Source organism: Dendrobium catenatum, unplaced genomic scaffold (genome assembly GCF_001605985.2).
Source record: "Dendrobium catenatum unplaced genomic scaffold, ASM160598v2 fragScaff_scaffold_943, whole genome shotgun sequence".
NCBI lineage: Eukaryota > Viridiplantae > Streptophyta > Magnoliopsida > Asparagales > Orchidaceae > Dendrobium > Dendrobium catenatum.
This window is the reverse complement of record NW_021319405.1, coordinates 238,406-256,671: the sequence shown is the minus strand read 5'-3', so window position 1 is coordinate 256,671 and position 18,266 is coordinate 238,406. Positions and strand designations below refer to the sequence as shown.

At 33.7% G+C, this 18,266-nt stretch overlaps 1 protein-coding gene across 3 annotated transcripts in view; it reads right to left on the bottom strand.

Annotated features, from left to right (window-relative positions):
- LOC110092320 (cleavage and polyadenylation specificity factor subunit 1) overlaps positions 1-18,266 on the bottom strand; it is a 106,977-nt gene that overhangs the window by 47,384 nt on the left and 41,327 nt on the right. For 2 of the 3 annotated variants that reach the window (XR_003701678.1, XM_028697468.1), the window contains exons 8-14: positions 14,675-14,806; positions 14,233-14,284; positions 14,004-14,120; positions 10,694-10,828; positions 9,947-10,075; positions 4,826-4,903; positions 62-202 (exon numbers count right to left, since the gene is read on the bottom strand). Coding sequence is in view for 2 of the 3 variants with exons in the window: in XM_028697468.1 (XP_028553301.1) it covers positions 62-202; positions 4,826-4,903; positions 9,947-10,075; positions 10,694-10,828; positions 14,004-14,120; positions 14,233-14,284; positions 14,675-14,806 (784 nt within the window). In the remaining variant the exon portion in view is untranslated. The remainder of the gene's footprint in view (positions 1-61; positions 203-4,825; positions 4,904-9,946; positions 10,076-10,693; positions 10,829-14,003; positions 14,121-14,232; positions 14,285-14,674; positions 14,807-18,266) is intronic. The other variant, XM_020816823.2, reaches the window with a different exon arrangement.

The following is an 18,266-nucleotide window of genomic DNA, read 5'->3' as shown; positions in this document are numbered from 1 at the left end:
GAAAGGCCACAAACAATCAAAGAACTTCTATTCGAGTATTGAAAAACAAACTAGTGAATACCATGGTGCGACTCTCCAGACTTATAATCAAATATGCATGAAATTCATCATCTTCTTTTGATGGTTTAAGAGCGTCAACAGCATGACCTCGGGAGCTCTTATGATACACTGTCCAAATTCCTTTACATCCTGGCAACTCAACCTGTATTCAGTATAAAAAGATATAAAAAAGATGAATACAGAAAATGCTGAATCAGAATTCAAGATGCAGATGATAATAAATTACTTGAACAATATTATGAATTCTTCTGAGGAAAAATACATCAGGGAAGTTCAAGTATAAATGGATCAATTTGAATGGTTAACTAACAAAATACGTTACTAAACTATACTATTTCAGATAACCTTCACTAAATCAATATTAAATGCAACAGCTTGATCTCTTAGCAAAAGCAACAACCCCGTCTTCAATATTAGGAGTTCATTTTGGCGAATTGTAATTTAACAAGATTTTCCTTGATGTTCAATTAAAAGTTTATATAAATCAAATTTCCTATGAGTGCAAGTTCCCATAGTTGATTGCCCCTCCAGCTCACAAGATAACACTCTTGATTACGGATGGTAACAAAGGCTCAATTTACGCTTCACCTTTGACTTTCAAATAATTGGGGAATTGTTGGAGGAATGGAGAAATACTCAATCAAGATCTCACGATTATATCGTCCTAACAATGCATTAGAGAATCTTAAGCCAAAACACATAATTTGATTAGCAAATTGTGAGTGGCCTCCACACAAGTATCACCGAGGGAACTGTTCAATTTATTTTAGTTAATTAGTGGGCATACTATCATAGAAGCTAGCTCAAGTATGTGTTTAGGTCTAAGGCTTCCATTCATTAGAAAGCCTAATTTAATTAACTAGGCTTATTGTTCTATCAACGAGTTTCCCAAAAGGTTTGGCGTATAATCTTAGCTTTCTATATACGCCACCCCCCCCACCCTTAGGGTCCAAATTTCCTTTGAGTGCAAGTTCCCATAGTTGATTGCCCCTCCAGCTCACATGATAACACTCGTAATTACAGATGGTAACAAAGGCTCAATTTACGCTTCAACTTTGGCTTTCAAATAATGAGGGAATTGCTGGAGGAATGGAGAAATACTCAATCAAAATCTCATGATTATATTGTCCTGACAATACACTAGAGAATCTTAAGCCAAAGCACAGAATTTGATTAGCAATATTGTGAGTGGCCTCCACACAAGTATCATCGAGGTGACTCTTCGATTTATTTTAGTTAATTAGTGGGCGTACTATCATTTTTTAGTGGGCGTACTATCATAGAAGCTAGCTCAAGTATGGGTTAGGTTTAAGGTTTCCATTCATTAGAAAGCCTAATTTAATTAATTAGGCTTATTGCTCTATCATCGAGTTGCCCAAAAGGTTGGGCTTTATAATCTTAGCTTTCTATATACCCAAATATGAGACTTGTAAGTTGAATATTAGCATGGCCGGATTTAGGGAGGGCACGTGCTAATATGAGACTTGTAAGTTGAATATTAGTATCACCGAGGTAACTGTTCAATTTATTTTAGTTAATTAGTGGGCATACTATCATAGAAGCTAGCTCAAGTATGGGTTTAGGTCTAAGGCTTCCATTCATTAGAAAGCCTAATTTAATTAACTAGGCTTATTGTTCTATCATCGAGTTTCCCAAAAGGTTGGGTGTATAATCATAGCTTTCTATATACCCCCCCCCCCCCCCCACCCCCCGACACCCTTAGGGTCCAAATTTCTTTTGAGTGCAAGTTTCCATAGTTGATTGCCCCTCCAGCTCACATGATAACACTCGTAATTACGGATGGTAACAAAGGCTCAATTTACGCTTCAACTTTGGCTTTCAAATAATGGGGGAATTGCTGGAGGAATGGAGAAATACTCAATCAAAATCTCATGATTATATTGTCCTGGCAATACATTAGAGAATTTGATTAGCAATATTGTGAGTGGCCTCCACACAAGTATCATCAAGGTGACTGTTCGATTTATTTTATTTAATTAGTGGGCGTACTATCATTCTTTTTAGTGGGCGTACTATCATAGAAGCTAGCTCAAGTATGGGTTAGGTTTAAGGTTTCCATTCATTAGAAAGCCTAATTTAATTAATTAGGCTTATTGCTCTATCATCGAGTTGCCCAAAAGGTTGGGCTTATAATCTTAGCTTTCTATATACCCAAATATGAGACTTGTAAGTTGAATATTAACATGGCCGGATTTATGGGGGCACGTGCCCCCCCCCACCCAAGATAAAATTCATTTTATTTATTTTCCCCTATTTTCCACATACATAAAGCTGCCTTTTTTTTCTTTTTTCTTTAGCCGGTATGTGCCCCGCTGCTCCTTGGCGCTCTCTCTCTTTCTCTCTCGCTCTATTGATGAGAGGTGACACTATTTTAAATATTTTTTACTTATTTTCCACTTTATTTCTTTCTAATTGTGAAGTCCACTATTAATTTTTAAAGAATTTTATTAGACCATCTTAAAACTATTTTTTACTATGTTACTTTTCTCTCTCCATCTTTGCATTACTAGTAATTTTTTAAAATTAAAAATTTCATCAAATTTTTTTATTATTTTGAAAACTCCGAATTCTAGTTTATAGGAGATTTATGTAATTAAAACCAACAAATTACATTAGAGGAGAATTATAATATTTAAAGTTAAATCAAGTAGCTTAAAATATGATGAGTATGATAATATATAGTCTAAATAAATTTGTGTTGAAATTAATTTAGATGACCATAAAAACAAGTTTTTTTTTTCATTATCATAAAATTTATCTTCTTATAATTAACAACTATAATAAAAAAATTTAAAATCATAATGTCAATTTCAAGCTCAAATGAATAAGCTAGAGTGTATTTTTAAAATCAGAAATATGTGCCCCCGCAGATAAAAAATCCTGGTTCTGCCACTAGATATTAGAATCAGTCCAAAACATGTACATTATAATCTTGTCCTAAAAGAAAGGCGGCCTAAATGTTCATTTTTTATGGGCATAATAGCTTCATGTCAAGCCAATGAAATAAGTGGACATAACTAACATAATGAAGTAGAAAAAAATGAATTGTGCTTAGATTATCATTATATTTATATTTTTTTAGTTTTTTTATCATCTTCAATTTAATTATCAAAGGCAATGTAATCATTTCTCATATGTTTAGACTAAATTTAATTATTGATCTTGTGTTGTAAGATCAACTAATATAAATAAAGCTTCAAGGGGTGGTGCAAAAATAGGCCATGATTGATGAATAAATTCAATTGTTCTTTTCCCATTAATCTAAATCATGCACACAAATAGCTCGAATTTGTGTACATGGAATTTATATTCCTCTCTTTCTATTTAAATTCTTCAAGATTTCAATCTCAATTGCTAGAAAGAAACACAACCAAAAAGTTTGTAAAAATTTCAGTAGGCTTTCTATGAATGTCATCCCCAAGAAATCATACAACCAAAAACAACATTCTTGAAGTAGCAACATGTTACGTGACCCTTTGAAAAGAGTTTGGTTGAGCAAAGCGAATTTCAACAAGTCGGTAAGAGTATAGAGAGAATTTTATCAATGATCATGCATGTATATTATTAATCAAGGTAAGCAAGTGCAAAAGTTGAAGGTGGCTATCAATTATAATCAGGTGAACTTCAAAAGAAAATAAAATTTTCTTTTGAAGTGCTGATTGTAGCTTGGTTATCACAGAGATCTAAGGTTTTTCTGTTCTCAAGAAGTCACATAATAATGATGATATAATAAATCTTACTATAGGGATAAAATAATGGAATAGTAAATATGTTACTGAACTTAAAAGACAACATGCAAAAAATTAGTGTAGTTGTAAGATGGGCGTTATTCAAGCAAAATAAATAATATGAATATTTCCTTAGTCATTAGAGCATATGATTACCTCCTATAACCATCAAGTAATATATAATTTTTTGCATATCAAAATCAAGTATTTCAATTTTGATTTAGGTTTTGACTCAAGTTGAAAATGATTGATTTCAAGTTGGCTTTCAATTTGATTATATATATATATAAACACACACTAGAACGTACACATAAGGAGAGGGGGTGTATACATTTACCAAACTTATTTCAAATTAGCCATCCTCAAGTCTAAGCAAGTTTATTTTAATTTGGTAATCAATTCAAATTCAAGTGATTCTCAAATAGAGTTTTGACTTTTTGTAATCATTATAAGCACTAATTGATATGATTGACCTTGTCGAGCTCATATCAAGTAAAATTTAAAAAGACAAATTGGTGGTTGAGTATTAATCACACGACTTAAGTCACCTACAGAGCATACCAATGTTTTTGTAGGATAGCCTCAAATTATTAAAGAAAAAAATTCCTGTTCTTTTTCTCGGGACTAGGTGTAATACATAGGAAAATAAAAAAGATAAGGCAATGCAACACATAAATATATATAAAAAAATCTATACGGGTTTTAATTATAATCCATTAATATCGACTGGAATAACCACCAATACATAAGCATCTAAGAAAACTTAGATATGCACAAAATCTAAAAATAACATAACAACATAGACAATTTCAAGATTTATTTCAAATGAAAAGACCTAACTCTGTAAGATCTTGTAAAATAATAGAAAATCAACCTTTTAGCACCATGGATTAAAAAATTCTTAAAAGATGATAAACATAATGGTCAAATAAGTTTCCATTTTTCTCAATCATGGAAAATATATAGAATATAAATAATCTTTAAAATATGCAACAAAAGGGTAGTAAGTTAATCACCTCAGTTATCAAGTCAGGTCGAACCGAATGTTGCATTACACAAATAGCCCCATTTTTTCCATGACCAGAAGCACATACCTTAAGAATAAACATAAAAAACCAATCAATCTTCCTAAGAAACGTGAGATTCATCATCTTGATTTCATGGACCTTTAGAATGAGCATAGAAAAATAATGCACAATGAAGAAAAAGAGGAAAAAAAACTAGTTTATGACACCAAAATAAATAAATAAAGTGACTAGCAATCATATGCAAAAAAGTAAACATGTAAAGTGTACAGACCAGATCCTTAAAAATGTTTACGATGACTACCCCTATAGTATCTATAGTCACTAGCAAGCCTTAGGCCAACCTTCTCTATGTCGAATAGACTAGCATCGTAGATCGTACAATTCAAAAGTTGTGTGGCCCAAGAACAATCCCTTAGGACTAGGTTTCTTAGATGGACAATGGGCTAGCCGAACTAGACAAGGTCAACATAATTCTAAGCAACTAGCTCAACCTAATATCTGACTCAACATAATGACTAACTCAGTTAGATGGCCAACCATATTCAGGTGGATGGATATAGATTACCTCATAAAATCAATAGGATCGTTGTTCAGTCATTCCATACTCTAACATGTTAAACTACATAGATAAAAAATTATGAGGAAACTACACTGTGTAGGTAAAGAGCAATACAGAACATAGACAAAAAGGAAGCCATAAGGTTTAGTAATATGTAGAGTTAAAGCTATCACTCATAAGTCATTGCCTACCCTAGCCAACATTTATCTTCTTATCAACAATTACTCCATAAATAAGGCCCGAATGATTCAAAGAAGGGCCAATGTAACTAAGAAGATGGACAAGGACTCTACTTTTATAAAGATTAATGACCTAGGCAAACTAGAGAGCCTACAACAACCCTTCATGCATACACCTAAGCTAGGAAACCTATGACCATTAGCTATTAAGTTATTATACGATGTTTTTTATGTGTTTTTAGTTAAAAATTATTTTTGAATGACATGAACATTTTTGGTAAACATTAGATCTCTTACAATGTACACGTCATGAACATGAGCTTTTACTTGTTCATCATAAGTTGTATTCCTAAGATGAAAGGATCATGAAGAATAATATGATAGGATATGTATGTATGAGGTGTTTAGCTTATGAAAGATTGAGATAAACTACACTGTAGAGAGTGGATGGGTCTAAGTGAAAATAATCATTAAATACAATTGTCAATACTATAATAGTATATAGTATGTACTCTTTAACAAGGAGGCAAATAGGCACCAAGGCTCAATCTAATGACTATGACTAAACATGATGCTCATGGTACTCAAATAATGACATGAAGACGTAAATCATTTAAGCATCTATTTTATGTTTACCAAAGTCCAGCACTATGAATTTTTTGTAAATTTCTATATCATGTTGAACTTATTGCCTTGAAACTTATTGTTAATGCTTCATAGTTTTCCACTGACATTTATCTCATAGTTGTTATATCACCATATGATGAGTTAAAAGTTAAAACAATGCAAGATGGGTGACAATAGAGGTGGGACAATTGCACGGGTCTAATAGACATAGACAGTCACCAGTCACAAGTCTTATTGTAGTTGATTATGCCTATAGGGACTAGTAAACTATAGTATACAATAAACACTTTGTGCTTCCCTTCAACGAAAGAGTTAATCTTACGTTTCAAGTCTCCATGAAAATTTTATGGACGCCTCTAATTACTGCCAATGTTAGCATCAACCTTTAGGATTCCATCTCTAAATGACATACTTTGAGTCATATGCCCTTAGTTGGCATTCAGAAAAAGGTCGAACCATGTGGACAAGTTGCCAAACTCGTTGTTCTACCAACACAACTTTGTTGGCGAGTTTTGAGTCAACTGGGAACTTATTTTATGGCAAATTATTGACCGAACTATATGAGTCGAGCAACCAAAATCAAAAAGTTCTTCGGGACCGTGCAATAAATTGTGATTAAAGCAAAGGCATTAAGTCATCAAACAATTGTCTAGTTATAGAGCTTGGTACAGTACGTCACTAGGCATGCACTAAGAAGTCATAACCATAGGTTAAGTATGAACATGATGTCATTGTATATGGCACACCAAGGATCAAGTGTTTATGAGGAAGGGAACAACGTATCGAGTATCGACAAAAATCAAAGTCATCACTAGAGCCTCCAACTCCTCATTGACTATCAAGGACAAAACATGGTAAAAAGAACAAATGCCCCTACCAATAGTCGTTGATCTATTCAACTAGCTACAAGGCAACAAGGTGTTTTCCAAATAAAAGATACTAACTTGTCAATTCTAAACATGTTACAAGCATTACGAGTTCATAGTGATGTCAATTGGATCGATGAATTTCCTTATTGCCTCTTCCACCCTTAGATAAATTTATGATAATGTTCATTGATAATGTGCACGTCTACTCGAGTGATCCAAACAAACATGAAGCATACTCCCCATTGTTTTATAAACCCTTCAAGAACACCAATTGTCTGTAAAGTTTTTCAAGTATTCTTTTATAGCTTGATTGCATTTCCAGCTTGGAGTTGATGTAGATGAAATTTTTGTGAACCTACAGAAAATTATCACCATTGTTGATTGATCAAAGCCAAGAAACATGACAAAAGTGCGTAGCTTTCTAGAACTTGAGAAATATCCTCAACACTTCATGTCAGACTTTTCACAGAAGGTGACACCCTTAACTAACCCATAAGGCAACGAAGTTTGTATGAATTTGTATGAACAGAGAACTATTGAGAGAGCTTTCAGATGATAAAGAATTGTTTGGTACGGCACCAATACTAATAAGTTAATGTGAAAGATTACATCATGCAGTGATGTCATAGTACATAAATTATGATGTGTATCATACAGCAAGGCCAAGTGAATACACTTCCCAACAGCTCGAGCATCACAAAAAGAACTACCCATCCCAGGAATTTGAGCTAGCAACCACTGTCTTCCCCCTTAATATATAAAAATAATAATTATATCTTGTGCATGTGGAGCTCTTCACCAACCACAAGCACTTGAAGTACTTTTCTTATAAGTCGTTCAACTTTCACCAAAGGTTGATGAAGTTGCTAAGGGATTATTAAGTGGAAATTCAATATCATTCCATCAAAGCATATGTGGTGTCCAACTCCAACTTAAAGTAAACCTTTGCGTAGACCAACTATGACAATTATCACGACGATATGGTGGAAGTGAACGCTAAACATCCAAAAGACCGATGAACTAGTGGTTGAACAAATACGGCAAGTAGGCAACTAAAGCTTATAGAATTTCTTATTAACGACTAAAGACGAATCATCTTTCAAGGAAGAATTTAAGTAAAAATGCTAAAAGATGACATCATATAAAAAAGCCACCGATCAAAAAGTGCACCATGTATCCAACAGTTCAAAATATATACCAAGCCTTTTATAATGGTCAAAGCTAAAGAAAGATAGACATTGCAAACCGTGTCAAAAGGTTCCATACCAACAAAAAGGTGATAATAAAACATCTAAAACCAACTGAACTTTTGCAACCTTTAACAATAACATAATGGGCATGGAAAGTCATTGCCATGCTTCATTATGGGACCATCAAAGATGCCAAAAGGGGATAACTTCACTTTAGTCATTAGTGACTAACTTAAACAAGCATCCATTTCTATCGATCTACCAAAAGTTGATTGACAACAAATTAGCGTGAATTTATGAAAACACCATTGAATCATGTGAAGCACCAGAGACAGTACTATGAGACAGATACAAAAGGTATGCATCTAAACTATGAAGGCAAATTTAGGATCCTATTGGCACACCTCAAGACTGCTGCACCACATTTCATCCCCATATTAATAAATTATCATAATGAATCATCATATGTTAAAGGATTTTCTTAGAACGAGTGTCCGTAACTTCAAAAGCGACAAGGAATGTCATCTTTCTCTATGACAATGGGTACAGCAATTGTGCTTCTTAGGATCATGAAGGATGGAGAAAGTCAACAAAGTGCTTTTTAGTCACATATTTCCACATATAATAAGATTTTTATAGGTCAAGTCTTCACAAAAAAAAGCAACTAAAATAAATACCAAAGCCTTCACTTGCTATAGAACGAGATATTTCCTTAGTTCCAACTTCCTTGAAAAACAACATTTGTAATAAAAATGGCCCCTCAAGTAGTAAAATGTGGAAGAGCATCAACCCCCTGACAGTGGCGGAGCCAACACTTTTTTTCTTGTGGGGGCCCAAATTATAGATCTTTAGAATACCCTAAACCTTTTTCATCTGGTTTTGAAATCGACATTGGCAATTTAAAAAAAAATTATAAGATTTGTAATTAATAAAAATTTATAAATTACATAAAGAAAATCATCTCATCAGCTTCAATTTAACAGAGGCTTTGATGGAAGATTTAGTAGATAGTGGATTACAATAATTAGTTCTAAAAATTTCTAGAAAATAATAAAGAATGATTAAACAAACTAAAAATTTTATTCTTAAATGGAAAAAACTGAAATTTGCTCAATTGAACTCAAAGTGTATGAAAATTTTTCATTGAAAACATTAGAACTATTTAAACTCATATAACTTTATACCACTTAGATTTTTTCAATTTTAATCAATTTTTTTTCTAAGATCTATTCAAGAGGATATAAAATCATTATACAAAAAAAAAACCAGAAACAAACAAAACAAAGTCTTAAACCATAATATTGTGTTGGTTTTTATTCTAAATAAAAGTTGGTTTTTCCTCTAAAGTCTAAACCTGCAGAAAACTGATGCAGACCAGGAGACAAGGAAAGCCGAGTGAGGCAAGATTTGGGAGTGAAATAGTTGGTTGAGTTATATATATATATATAATATATATATATTATATATATTATATACAAAAAAAATTATAAAAAAGTAAAAAAATTCAATGAGCAAGTGGGGCCTGTGCCCCTAGCGCCCAACCCCCAGCTCCACTCTGCTCTGCCCCAGACCATTAGCTTCATGAATTTTAATCTTTTAAACATAAGATACATATAAAAATCATGTCATAAAAAAAAGTAAAGATTAAATTTACACCCAAAAAAATTGCTAACCGGATAACTAACCAATTCATAGTTGCTCTGTTTACTAATTCCAGTTGCATTCAAATCAGCATTTATCCTCAAACCATAAGCAAAGTCCTTTAATGGACCTACATTAATCAAGGAATCCCTAACTGCAAATGTGAAAGATTTCTGCATGAGAAGAAAGAAAACGTTAGAATTGGCCCCACACCACCCCCCCCCCCCCCAAAAAAAAAAAAACAGCAATCACATAACATAGATCTTCATAATGATGTTTCAAGCAATTCAAGACCAACTGCAGCAATGCCAACTACAACAATGGCCTAACAGACAAATAGCATTATTACTTTTTTATTCTGTTAGCTAGAAAAAAGAGACATATAGGTAGAATAAGAGTGGTATGAAAAAACAAAAAATTTAAATGAAACTAAGAAAAACCTTCGTGAGTAGGAGGATCATAAACTACATGCAAAAGCCAAGTAAGGTTTCAAAAACTACATTAATAAATGAAGAACTTTGAAATATCACAACCATGGAGAGAGCTTAACTACCAATGTATTGTTTTGATTCAAAGAGAATTATGCGCCTGCATCAAAAGTTTCAAGTTATGGCTTGCAAATGGCAACAAAATAACAAAATTAAAAATGAAAAATGAATTTCTAAAGTAGATTGAACATTTCATTCACACATACTGATTTATTAGGTCTACAAAAGGATCAAAATGTTAATAACAGAAACTGTGATTTAGCACCAAAGAGCAAATCAGATGATTCAAATTCATGTAGTAACCTGTGTTGATTCTGAGCTATTTGAAGTTGTAGAGAACAAAGAAAGCTCCTCGCCGCTAGTATAATCTTGCAGAGAATCTGAAGACATCCTTCTTAATTTTTTTGCAAGCGGGGCATCACTGTCAACATCGGCAGCCTGTTAAAGAAAGCAGAACAATGATGAAAAAATCATTAGGACGTTAAAAAGGTCACAAGGAGAAACTAATAAAATTGAGATTAAAAACAAACAAAAGAGCAATCAAGGAGCACTCGATTTAATACATTTATTATTATAATTTTAAAAGTAAGACTTGCAATTTCCATCCTTTCAAATAAATGTATAAAGATACTAATGGATCCCTCCTAGAAAACAACCCAATTCAGCCCATCAAAACCATAACCTCTTCCGTGCTATTATATCAATGTAAGATTGTATCAACTCCTAAAACCACACATTGGTGCAGAGCATTATGCAATGGATTTGCAAGGAATAATATAAGAAATTCTTGATCTTACGGTGTAAAATGCAGTGGATTTGCAAGGAATAATATAAGAAACTCTTGATCGTACGGTGTAAAATAAAATGGCAATGGCCAGGACTGACATCAGCCCTGCAAGTACTCCAACAGCATTCAGATGCGAGCTTGAGCGACGTCACTTCATACTTTTGCAGAAGTTCTCCAAAATTTAGATAATGCTGCAAACTCTAATCCAATTGAAACAAGAATATACTCCACACTAGGTGCAAACAGCACTTAAGACTCAAAGCTAAAAAAGTAAAGGAGATAGAATCCATGTTTCAACACTAATCTATAATGAAGTTTGACATGACTTTATTGCCTTAATCATTAAAAATAACAACGTTGAGATCATCAACGACCTACATATGGTATGATTCATCCAGATGTAGCCCCATGAGAACAATGCAAAGAGAATATGAGCTCAATGAAGATGGCAGAGCATTGAAACACATGCTCTCATCCCCAGCAGCTAAAAGTAGGAGTATATTGGGGGCAGCAATGCCTGGCGATCAGGTTGGAAGCAAAGTTGATGCAAAGTAATATCTTGCCATATTTATAATACTTCCGCTCTTCCTGTTTTAATGTGAATATAGCTAATTTGACCGCATTTTATCTACTTTACCGCAGTCCTGTGCAACCATCGCAAAAAAAATTTCTCACTCTTGTAGGGGAGAGCATCAAATGTACCATCATGGAAGCTGCAACTGTCGTTCTCCTAGCCAAAGTATTTGCTACCCCAATAGTTATACTGCTGTTGTGAGCACCATAACCTTCCTTACAGTGTACCCTCAGTCCCACTCCAGCCTAGCACCCATTTACCCACTACTGCTTACACTCATCATCTCCCACGCATATCAGTACAAGCCTTCAGCACTAACCAGACCATGAGAACACTATCCCAGCCTCCAGCTTATTTAAGGGGTAAGGATAGTGGTCTAATTTTGATGTAGGCAAGGAATGGGTCAAATCAAAATCAAAATTTAATGACCATTGGACTTCTAGTGATTCTTGGTTTGGGCCTTTTAGGTGCTTTGGTGTTGAGCTATTTTAAGTGTTAGCTCATTATTTTGAGCTCTTAGTTAGCTCATTATGAGCTGAAGTTTAGCTCATTTATTTCAAGGTTAGTGGAAGCTCATTATGATAGAACTTTTCCCTTCCCCTTCCCTATGCAACCTTCTCGGTTTGCTCCTTGCCCTTTCAGTTTTTTTTGGTTTGCTGCTTCAGATTCCTCCCCATGTAATGTTGTCTCCTCGGTTTGCATCCTAATGGCTGTCCCGTGGTCCCCCTTTCCCTGTGTTTGGCGTTGGCTCTTCAGGTCCCTGACTGGACTGCTTTCCCGTGGCATTTGGGGGCTGTTTCCATGGCTTTTGGTGCTCTGTTTTCAGTGCAATTTTGGGGGCTGCTGTTGGCCTTTCATCTCTCTCATTTTAAATAGAATATGAAGAGATTTTGGGGCTGTTTTTGGACAGAATTTGAACAGCTTTATGGGGGCTGATTTGGTGGCTGTTTGGGGGGAATTCCAAGAGTCTTTCCATTATTTTCTGTGCAGTTTTTCTGCTGAATTTTACTGTTTCTGGCCGGATTTTGGGACTCTTGGGCTGCTGTTTTGGACAGCTGGTTGGGCTGTTCATTGGTGGTCTCTTGACCTTCTAAAGTGTCTGTTTAGTTCCCCCTCTCTTTCCTATATATAGTAGATGTTTTGGGTTGATTTATATATGTTATATGATGTGATTTTTGGAAAGAAACCTGAGGGTTTGTTGTTTGGAAAAGCTTACGAGCTTTGTCCAACCTCTCTTCTTCTATCTCTTGGGGAGACTTGCGAGTTCTTCTCCACCCTTCGTCTTGGCTTCTAATCTCTTTCGTCTCTCCGCAAGTGTCATTCCATATGTATCCTTCTTCTCAAAGTGAAGCAACTTTAGGGTGTCGTCAAGTGATTGAGTCAAGTTTGTAAGTCGTTTTAATTTTAAAAGTTTGTAAGTCATTTTATTTTATTAAAGTAAAGTTGTTTTGGTTCAATTGTCGTATTTTGTATCCTTTTGGGTATTTTAGTGAGTTTCTTTTATATAGGAAGTGTTTCTTTTTTATTATCAAAAATTTGGGTCCCTCCCCAAATTTTTGATTGCATCAAATTTGATGGGGAATCGTAGTTGGGTGAGCTCAGTGGTTTCCATGAGAAGTTTCAGTTAGTAATGAAATACCAGGCATTTTCTTAGAAATGGTACATTATTGCATTTAAGATGCTTGTTTATTTGTCTGTAATTTTTTTTCAATAATGAAAGGATCTGTCTTGCAGCAAACTTGTAAACGCCACATAAGAAAATAAATTTACCGTTTTTTATAAACATGTCATGGACTGCAATGTAATTATTCAATGTATCCTTCTTCCATTTCCCATAAGCATCTTTAAGCAGTATATAATAGATCACTGTGGAATGTTTATTAAACTCTAAAGTTCAAAAAGGAGTCAAAGTTTACCACCACATTTTGCTTAAGGCCCGCATACTGAACTTTTCTTCAGTAGTGCCAAAAAAAGAAACACAATCATGCCACGTACTTCATGCACAAGAAAACAAGCGCAGTGCACAAGAAAACAAGCGCAGTTACACTGACTCTACAGTATTAACATCACTTTGCACTTTTCCAATGCAGAAGTTCTATTTACGTGAAACCAAAGACACCCATAACCTCCTTTCACAGTTAATACAGGTTTTCCTTGTTGCAAAAAATAATTATAAAGAGCAAAAGTTTTAATTCTTCAAACAATATGACCAATGAGTAAATTCAATGATATGGATTTGCAAGGGTTCGTACCTCTTCTTTAGCATGTACAGATGCTGATAACGAAGTTCCACTACTATATTGTACAAGAAGACTGTCTCCCAAACGGCTACCCAAGAAAAAAAATGAACACCCAACCGTTGTAATACCCTGGTCAAGAATAAGTCAGCAAATCTTTAAAAAAATACAAACATATAAAAACAGGAATAAACGAGGCAACAAAGTAATAGATTTGCCAAGAAGAAAAGATTTAGAAGCTAACCGAAGTCAGCACTGAAGCTTTAGATTTCATAAGATCAAGCCTTTGCACAACTCTGAAGAAGGAGAGCGAAATAATACGAGTATAAACAATTAAATAAAAAAAACTGACCTTAATGATTAAATTATGAAGATAAAACATAAAATAGATTCATAGTTAGTCACAAGAAGCTTAAATTTACAAGCTCCACGAAGTCAAAATATGGCAAAAATTATAACTAAAACGCCTAAAACACAAAAAAAAAGGAAAAACTCTCTCATCATGTCCAAATGTCAGAAGAAATGCAGGAAACGGTTCAGGGTGTGTTCGCATAGTGTTAATCCCATGAGACTCCATCAAGGTCTCAAACCATGGATGAGTTTGTAGTTATATCCTATTATGCCAACAAAACCTAAACATCATCAATAAACAAGAGCACATATTTTTTCCCAAAAAAAAAACCTACCTCCCATCATTTACCAACGTTAGCAGTAGTAGTTCTCCTGTTTTGGATGAAAACATAGCAACATCATGTGACAGCCATGTGGCATTTGCAGCATCAAGCTCCACAGTGAAATTTGATTTTGGCATGTCCAAGCTGAAATTCAATTAAAAACTGATTTTCTTGAAAGCGTGACCATAGGTCCACAACTGTCATGGACAAACACAAAGACCATCACACCAACTTCGATAAATTTAAAACATAAGTCAACTCAATTACATAAAAAATAAATAATATGAATTTTAAAAAATCATACTATTCACAAAATACAAGATCATGTTTTGATCCGTTACACTCATTAATTTCTTCCGCAAAAGCTCTAAAAAGTGAAAAAATAGATGTGGGATTATTGGATGCAGAAGATGTGAAATATCCAATTTAAAATAACATTGATTGCTTAGACATGTCAGCAAATTCCGATCAAAGAAAAAAAAATGAAATCATCTCCAATTATGGATGTGATGCAATTAACCATAAGTCATTAATTCACATGAACATGTTGATTGAGCACAAAGTCAAAAAAAAAAAAAACACCTAAAAGCAAATCAAACAACTGATCGTGGCATTGTACACCAAAGCATAAAAAAGGATAAATTCTTCAAAAAACGCAATTTAACCTCGTTCCCACAACAAACTTGAATAGCGAAACCAATAGTCTATGTTGCATACAAACCAAACAAATTGAATGGATGATTGACCCTCCAAATATGAAAAATATTACATTAGACTATCTGAAATCAAGTGAAAGAAACTAAGTTTTCAAGGAAAAAAAAATCTAAAATGCAGAAGATCAGTAAAGCAAATGGTGGAAGATAGGAAGTAATCAGAATAATATCATCCAAATGTAAAAAGACGGTATGGACATGATAAGAGGTAAAGAGATCAATACCAGCAGCAGTAGCGAAGATGGTAGATAGCAGAAGTTGGTAATAGAGAAGGGCCAGCAAACAGCACAAACAACATGCAAATAGGGTGGGGAAGAATGTGGTGATGAGAGGAACAGAAAAAAATAGGAACAGGAGGATTATTGCATAAGAAGGAAAAGAGGACAAACAAAAGTAGTTGTGTGGTCATAATTGATTGGTGTCCATTAAATATATGCATGGTTGAGCACTAACTATTATTACAAGTTGTTGTAATGTGACCAAAGAGTTTTTCAATTACAATAAAATTACATTAAGGATCATATTGAGCCCACATATTTTTTTAGTGGTCATGATTATGCTTATAATAATATTCATAATAAGGTGTCATGGTGTATATTTTTTGTAGATGACATAGAAATAATCAGTGAGACACGTTGATCCCATCTGACTAATGTATGTTAACACCATTAATTTGAAAATAGCAAACCTTGTGGGGTGTCATCTAATGGTTTGACTATTTGCTTACACTGTTACCATTCTACAACAAGCATGAAGATGATGATGACTTCACTGGGCTGACTTAAAAGATTGCTCAATTAGAAGACAAGATCAAGAGTTTAAGATCTGAAGACTTAAGTAAAGAATAAAGATCTTAAAGGTCAAGATAGCTTAGTGTGTTTGAGTTTATCATAATTCATTGTAGATCGTTAAAACTTTATTTATCATTTCTCCTAAAGAGATGAACACACTATTAAAATTTCAAAAAAAATATTTAAAAGTCACAAAATATTTTAATTAATTGTGTTTACAGGTGAATCAAGAATTATTTTATAAAATATTTAGAACCGCATTATGAGTACTTATTGCAAAATTTCGTGATGCAAGCAAACTAGAAAGTCAAGATAGGAGAACACTAGGACAATTGAAACCAAACTCGATTCAATCTAGAATGCAAACATCCAAACAAACAAAAAGTCGAACAAATGAAACAAAATTATAAAATAAAAACACTATCCTCATAACAACATTAGATCCTCCTTATTCTCTCTATACTTCTCCATCAAACCCCTCAATAAATGTATAGCTTTCATAGTAGACCTACCTTGCATGAATCCAATTTGATTTTGAGAAACATTAGTGTCACGCCACAACCTATGCTCCATAACTCTCCCATAGTTTTAAGGATTTTAAAAGGATTTTAATTGAATTTTTTTATTTTTTAATAATAATATCATTAGTAATATTGATACTAAAATTATAATAACTTTGATATCTAAAAAATGAATTCTTTGTATATTGACTCTCTTTCATGCATTATCAGCATTTGTGCATCACAAAATTCATATTGTCGCCTCGTGCGTGGGCAATTTTGCATTTTGAATTCGTACAACAATCTAGGCAATATGGGTGTCTTCACGTATAATTTTGATGTTCGAACACATCGGTGTAGTCCATTTTGAAAACATGTACATTCGACAAACATTCATGCCATGTCGCATCTATACTCATTCATTTTCATCATGCTTGATGCATGTGTGAGAGATCATTTTGGAATTTGGATAAATTTGATGATCTGAGCATGTAGCCACAATCTGTTACTTGAATAGGCAACATCCAGGTGACTTTACGCAACGTCATAGTGCCAGTTCTTGGTTTTCATCGTGTTTGATCAAATATATCATAGAAGTTTTTCAATGATTTCAATGCTGCAAACATGCAAGCGCAGTCTATTTTGCGAGCAATCACCGTTTGAGTTTTTCGATCGCAATCAAGATGTTTAAAACTCGTTTCATGCGACATTGTGTTAGTCGATTGGTGTTCTTGTCACACTTGTTCAAATTGATTTTGAAGCTCAATGTGGGCCAACAATTTTGAAACTACTAATTATAAAAATTGAGTCTATAAATTCAAGAAATCTTTATATGATCTGAAATAATCACCAGGAGCTTGGTTCGATCAATTCACTACAATTATTAAAAGGCGTGGACATTCTGATCACATTTTGTAAAGAAGCACCAACAAGTAAAATCACAATCTTATTAAATATATTGATGATATTATTTAAGAAAGCAATCGTGAAGAAATTAGTAAACTAAAAAGTGTCCAAGTTAAAAAAAAATCAAGGATATCAAGTTCTTGAAGTATTTCCTTGGTAGCAAGATCAAAGAAGTAGGGCTGCAAATGAACCGAGCGTTTGACGAGCTACTCGTGGTTCGGCTTGATAAGTGCTCATTTATGTTCGTTTAATAAGGTAAATGAACAAGCTTGAACAACTTTGACAGTACTCGATAGCTAAATAAACAAGCTTGAACACCCTGACGTTCGGCTCGTTTATGTTCACGAACAAGATTGTTTAGAGCTCGTGAACATGCTCGTTAAAAAACTCGATTAAAAAGCTCGATTATTTCTTATTTAATTAAAAAAAAATTAACTATTAACTAAAAAGAAATTTAACATTTATAAATAAGCTAGTTTATATTACTGTTTAACTAATAATATATTTAATATTATTTAACTATTATACCGTTATTTAATTAATAATATATTAAGATATAACTATTAATGCTCCGGCCCAAATATTCCGACTCAAAAAAAAAACTCCTCCCGCCCACACTCACATTTTTTTATAATCCCGATTCACACCTAATTATCTCTCTCTCTCTCTCTCTCTCTCTCTCTCTCTCTCTCTC